Source organism: Lethenteron reissneri, chromosome 58 (assembly GCF_015708825.2).
Source record: "Lethenteron reissneri isolate LAM-NWPU_2019-01 chromosome 58, ASM1570882v1, whole genome shotgun sequence".
Taxonomy (NCBI): Eukaryota; Metazoa; Chordata; class Hyperoartia; order Petromyzontiformes; family Petromyzontidae; genus Lethenteron; species Lethenteron reissneri.
In genome coordinates, this window is record NC_083836.1 from 1,630,692 (window position 1) to 1,637,799 (window position 7,108).

At 46.3% G+C, this 7,108-nt stretch overlaps 1 protein-coding gene across 1 annotated transcript; it reads right to left on the minus strand.

Moving 5' to 3' along the window:
- Nucleotides 1-232: 232 nt before the first annotated feature.
- TMEM167B (transmembrane protein 167B) lies at nt 233-5,314 on the minus strand. Its single transcript, XM_061575387.1, has 3 exons — nt 5,102-5,314; nt 3,749-3,880; nt 233-1,580 (listed from the first exon to the last, which is right to left on the minus strand). Exons 1-3 carry the CDS (start codon nt 5,109-5,111, stop codon nt 1,498-1,500), a joined length of 225 nt encoding a protein of 74 aa, XP_061431371.1. The 5' UTR covers nt 5,112-5,314; the 3' UTR covers nt 233-1,497.
- Nucleotides 5,315-7,108: the final 1,794 nt, after the last annotated feature.

The window sequence follows — 7,108 nt, forward strand, 5'->3', positions numbered from 1 at the left end:
ATCATTTTAATATATCTAATGTCTTTATGTGGCCACCAACATTAAACTATGCGACATCGGAAGCAATACAAATAATTTACAAGCTGTAAATAGGCCAATTTGGTTTTCATGGATATAATTGATTTTATCTTATACCTACGTGACTTTACCAAAAGAACCAAAGAGTATGTGATAATCATCTGGAATGAGTGCGTTATCAAATTATATCTAAATAAATCGGTAAGACTAAAAGTATATTTACATCTTAGGTGGTACCAATTTCTGCTCTGGCCCATGGACTAACAAGAAATAATGTATCATACAGCATGTTCTCGCTTTAACGTGGGCACAGATATTCTATGTCCCACATACAATGGAAGGTCGTGGGGGGGGGGGGGGTTGGGGCACCGCTATGAACGTGAAAAGTTGAATCGAGCAAAGTTATGCCGACTTGGTAACTGCATTAGTCATGTCCAGAAACTCCCGGAGCATTGGATTGTGCACTCCGGAATTAGCTTGCGGTTTTCAGTGGCGTTTCATTTACCTATCATTCACATTGCGTGTCATATTTCTGTGATATAGAAAGCAATACAAATAATTTACAAGCTGGAAATAGGCTAATTTGGTTTTCATGGATATAATCAGGTTAAGAACACAGACATACCAGGGTATTCCACCCCAAAATTAGCCCAGTGTTTCTATGACACTCTGTGCACAAAGTTGAATAATCGTGTTATTTTTGTTATTTTACATGTTCAGTACCGTGCTTCCAAGGCAGTCATCTCACCATGAAACTGCGACACTGGCAACGTTAAATTGGATCATTAAAACCGGATTTTTAGTTTTTCCCAGTCAAGTTGTATCTTGCAAAGCTATCCGATGCCAAAACAATGTATGGGTGTCATGTGAAATCAGCTGAACAATCACCATCCACGCAAAAAAGTTACACACATGGCTCTATCATTTTAAAAGGTCACATGTCTAGATTTTTTTCTAATTAGCACAGATAAGTGTAATATGCAGATAAAAATCAGCACATGTCAGCACAAACGTACTTAGGTTTCACCTATCTAGAGTTGTTTACATTCCTTTACAGGCAGAGCTGAATGTGCAATTAAAGGGCTATAATATTAAGAGAGAATGTAATGTCAAAACTAAAAGTGATCAGGTAATTTTAACAAATCATGCTCCAAAACAGGTGCCCCAAATTTAAAATAAAGTCTAAAGTTATTTCTTTGTACAATTGTTGTTCTCTAAACACTCTGCCAGACCATCCCTAAGGCATATACATTTACTACAAAAAAAATTTACTCGCACAGCGTCAGACTTTGAAGCCTCCAACGGCGTTTGAACGTGGACAAGTCCCCAGCAACAACACGGCGTTTCGTTGAGAGCCGGCCAAAAGCAGGTTGGCTGTGGATTGACATTCGTTGAACACCCACGCTGCCTCTTCGCAGTGTCCAATATCGGTCATCACGCAGCACTCCGGGGGAAGGGTGGGGGGGGGGTCGCGTGCCTTCACTTGATGAACATGACGTAAAATCCCATCATGATGCAGGAAACGGCGACAGGGATGTGCAATCGCGATCCAATCACTGCCGCTGTTGGGGTGAGGGGGGGTGAAAAGGACAGAGGACAGGGTATGGGGGGAGGTATAAGTGGATCGCATAAAAGCAAAATGAGTGGCGGTAGTAATGAAGGGAAGCAAGAGTGGGTGTAGAACATGGGGAGAGGGCAACGTTTGTGGATTAGGGGCAACAGCATGACAATGCCACCTATTTCTAGTGCCTTGGTCGCTTTCGACATCTTTGAAATAAAACATTCTTGTCACTCACCCCCAATGCTATCCCGACCTTGCTACTGAGGTTATGTCATGAGACGAAGTGTCCACTTTGATCACTCGTAGAGTGGATTTTAGAGCCCACAAAGGCAGATATAGCAGAGATAGTTCTGAGATCAATTGAAGTGACCTCGTTCACACAGTAGAGGGCAGCACTTTTCCACATGCTGTGCTGTTTGTTGCATGACAGTCAAAGCAATATTTTTACTGGTAGGAACCTCCTGGTTACACCAGCCCACAAGGGATTATTGTGTCCGTTCGTTGTGCATCCAAAAATGGGAGGGGTGGGGCTGGGTGGAGAGGGGAGGGTGGGGAGAGGCTGGGTGGGGAGGGGAGGGTGGGGAGGGGCTGGGTGGGTGGGGAGGGTGGGGCTGGGTGGGGAGGGGCTGGGTGGGTGGGGAGGGTGATGCTGGGTGGGGAGGGGCTGGTCACCCCGTGGTGCCCTTATAAAACTCAACGTTTAACCTACTCACGCCGGCTTGTGCCCGCCCTCACAGTCGGCCATATTTGCGGAATACACCACGCCGCCGTTGACCCTGGCCATTGACCGAGCAACCCAACGTTCCTACCAGCTCCCTCCGCAGGAATGTGTTAATTCTCAAGAGTTGACTTTTTGCCAAATTAAGCGCCAAACCAAATTTACTCGGATCGGTTTTGAGTGCAGTCATCGGTGACAGGGATGAGATCACCAATTCACGACACCTAAGAATCTGGAATTTTTCACAGGCAGCTGCCTGGAATCTGAGGATCTCAATGGTGCCAGCGTAGTGCTTCTAACCTTTGAGCCATTCGGCCACCTCTTTTAGGCTGTTCATCTTAACAAGTGGCGAGTGCAATTCATACAAGTGATTCGGTAGTGCTAATCACAATCCGAGTCCACTAATTGTGGAACACTAACATGTGACTCAACCACAGGTCATGGGTCACTCGCTTTATTGCCCTTAATATATTCAGGTTTCCCTCGCTTTATACAGATCCTATGTGTGCGTATGCGCGGCTATCCTATTTCTTTCCAAAATTCGCTACATGTGGTTTTAGTGCACTTATATGCGACTCTGCGGTTGGACGTGGGGCATTGTTTGTGTGTACTGTATACGCTCCTCAGCAGGCAGCCGCCTCGTGTGGTCTCGCTTTGTGTGTCCTTTTCCTGGAACGCATCTACCGCATAAAGCGAGGGAAACCTACATTGTACAAGTTTTCTTCACATTGCTACGTAACAATTCAAATACATTTTGAAGTGTGCAATTGGTGCAAATTGTGCAAAAAAAAAAACAATCAAGAGTGGTGCAAATTATACACAACCAATCTGACACGCGTAGTAACTTTAAAATATATTCTTGGTTATTTTTCGGTAAAGTCACGTAGAAGGGAAATAATAAAATAAAAAATATATAAAACAATAAAAATTCTCACTTGAATAAAAGAAAAATATAAAACAATAAAAATTATCACTTTTTATTGTTTTATATTTTTATTATTTTATTACTTCCCTTCTACATGACTTTACCGAAAGAACCAATAATATGAATCCCTGCAGTCACAAAAGCTTTAAATCCAAATTTAACTTTAAGATGTTTCTTTTTCATATTTTTGTTTGTTGCAGTTGTACCCGATTCAAGAGCCGCATGGCTCACAGGGCTACACCTAATAAATGAAACTGATGTTAGCTGTGGCAAGGAATCAAACTCAACTTGTCGGGTTTATAGCGCAGTGCGCCAATCTCCTCCGCCACCGATTCCAACTCAACTTACCCAAGGTTGTCCTATTGTATGTGTAAGGCAGGGAGTATAAAATTGGAAACATAGTACAATAAACAAATAAATGTTACTACACTGTCCTCGACTAGCCACAAAGTAGCCCCCAGGGAGTCCGTTACGTTGTATGCGCGATTCCGCGGGGACCTTACTACCAGTCATACTGCGCAAGTACCTTTATAGAAAACTCCCCAGACCCCTTTCTTCTCGGACAGGAACCACTGCTTGAGACGCGGGACCTTCTTGAAGTAGGCGCACGTGCAGATGAGCAGGAGTCCAAACACAAGGAGGCCGTCGAGCGAATAGACTGTCATGAGCAGATCCGACAACAAATGTTACCGTCAACTACTGAATAACAACTGGTGGGTCGCTTAAGTATGCACTGATTTACATGACTACCATTGGCATTTAATGATAACAATATTTCTGTCTGGGGAGATGGGAGCGATGAAATCAGCTCGTGTCCAGGTACCAAATGGATTGCTACCATTCCAGGACCGCGAGAGATGGTGACCACTTGTGGCAAGGCCTTCATCCAGCAGTCCATTCACCATGGCTGATGTTCAGATATCACTTGCTATTGCTGTTAGCCGTGGCAAGGAATTTAACTCAGATGGCTGGATACAGACCGCAGTGAATTAACCACTTTGCCAACGCTCCACCCCGAGAAACACAGCCACAGAGAGAGGTGGAGGAGGACACAGATACAGAAAAACAAATTCAAATGTTTATTGTGTAACCAGGTGAGGACTCGTACGACCAGTAATAGCCTCGTTTGCGAGAGTGACCTGGGGCAGTCGTCTGCCAGTAGGAGACGATTGTTGTTAAGTCTAACCCCCGATCCGAGTATGCTTCGGCTTAATTGACGAATGTGTCAAACGTGAACCCTGACGGTGACACACAATGTCCTACTCTTGCTGCGAATCACGTCAAGGGGCTGTTATACCCACAGCGATAATCGGGGCGGCCGCTGCAATCGAACCGTGAACCTCTACAGTCAGTGGCGAAAGACTATTATCACCGTCAGAAGCAAAGAGATAAACGCAGACACTGCCCAAAAATAAAAACAGCTACACAAACACGCACGCAAACAATTTGACACGCAACAAAAGACAGTCTGAAGACAAGAGATACAGAAATAGATCGATATAGATCGATATAGAAGACATGACACGGCCCACAGAGAGACACAGACACTACGCCACACGTCCCCTCAATAACCACCTCGCCCTTCCTCTTATGATCTGCCAGTCAAGCCCAAACTGTGTTCGCACACGACCCTTGGATGTGCCACCAGTCCTAACTATGATTGTCAATAGATAGCTTTTAAACTTTACCAACAATCACTTCGCAACGATAATCCTAACGAGGGCCTACACCCACCGCGCCGCCTACGCCATCACCGCCGCTCGCCTAAAGGGCTCCCCGGGCAAAGGCGACTCTTCTCCGCGGCGAAATCTAGGCGACGATGGGGTCGATATGGGAACCTCGCAAACGCAGGCGGTACGAAGCGAATTTAAGGACTTACCGTTAGTCATTGTGGCTTAATTAGCTCGGCACAGTTGCCGAGCAACTTCTGATAACGATGTAGTTGGTCTAATTGGCGTGGAGACGTGGACACGGGGACACGGACTGCAGCGGCGAAGCGAGGCCTAGCGAAGACGTGGCTGGAGATCCGGTATTGAATAACTTTATTGTGGAGGCGACGCGTGAGCAACTTTATTGACTACCTCAACGTGAATAGCTTTATTGATTACCTCAACATGAATAACTTTATTGACTACCTCGACGTGAACAACTTTATTGTCTACCTCAACGTGAACAACTTTATTGACTACCTCAACATGAATAACTTTATTGACTACCTCAACGTGAACAACTTTATTGATTACTTCAACGTGAATAACTTTATATTCTTGGTTCTTTCGGTAAAGTCACGTACAGTAGAAGGGAAATAATAAAATAATAATAAAACAATTACATTCTCACGACGTTTCGATTGCAACACAAGCAATCATCATCAGCTGTGGTTTTCATAAACGGTTAGACCGGTAGCCAGAGCAGAGCCTCACCATTCTGGCGAATTGCCCGATGATGCTGGATGCAATTACCAGCGAAACGTCGTACAACTCAAAAATGTGTGAATGTTGTGGTTTCACACTTTAACACACCGGTGGGCTAAAGCAGTGAACTATTTGTCTTTTAAATTTCGATTTAAAGCTTTCGTGACTGCAGGGATTCATCTTCTTGGTTCTTTCGGTAAAGTCACGTAGAAGGGAAGTAATAAAATAATAAAAATAAAACATAATAAAACAATTCTCACGACGTTTCGGCCACAACGCAAGCAGCTGTCACCTGAGGACGGCTGCTTGCGTTGTGACCGAAACGTCGTGAGAATTGTTTTATTATGTTTTATTTGTCTTTTGTCAACGTGACACTTTTTTACTGATTGGCCGTGTCGGGTGGTGGAGGGTTACGACACATTTATAAATAACGCGATCTAAACCCAAAAACGTTGATTATAAACAAATGCTGCTGCTCGGTTACAAGACGTTAAACACGTGTGAGGAAACGGCAGCAGCCGGAGTGAAACACTCATCATGCGTGCGAGTGCGTATGGCTCTCATCATGCCCAAGGGAGAGGTGGATCCCAGTCCACCCCTTCCTGTAACTGCTTTCTGATGGTATGTGACGGCTCCAGGACACTCCAGGGGAAGGGATGTTACTGGTAGGAACCTCCTGGTTACACCAGCCCACAGGGGATTATTGTGTCCGTCCGTCGGTCGTGCAGGGAGGGGCTGGGTGGGGAGGGAGGGGCTGGGTGGGGAGGGAGGGGCTGGGTGGGGAGGGGCTGGGTGGGGAGGGGAGGGTGGGGCTGGGAGGGGAGGGTGGGGCTGGGTGGGGAGGGGCTCGGTGGGGAGGGTGGGGCTGGGTGGGGGGTGGGAGGGGTGGGGCTGGATGGGAGGTGTGGGGACATTATGCAACTTTTACTGGTAGGAACCGCCAGGTTACACCAGCTCACAGGGGATTATTGTGTCCGTCCGTCGTGCAGGGATGGGCTGGGTGGAGAGGGGAGGGTGGGGAGGGTGGGGCTGGGTGGGGAGGGGAGAGGTGGGGAGGGGCTGGGTGGGGAGGGGCTGGGTGGGAGGGGTGGGGGGGGCTGGGTGGGGAGGGGCTGGTCACCCCGTGGTGCCCTTATAAAACTCAACGTTTAACCTACTCACGCCGGCTTGTGCCCTCCCTCACAGTCGGGCATATTTGCGGAATACACCACGCCGCCGTTGACCCTGGCCATTGACCGAGCAACCCGACGTTCCTACCAGCTCCCTCCGCAGGAATGTGTATCGCAAGATTGTCGTTCTTGCGGTGATCCACCAAGCCTTAGAAACTAATAAAAGTTCAACTGTTTTCTGTCTTTCGACATTAATATATATATTTTATTTCTCGATTTAAAGCTTTCGTGACTGCAGGGATTCATCTTCTTGGTTCTTTCGGTAAAGTCACGTAGAAGGGAAGTAATAAAATAATAAAAATA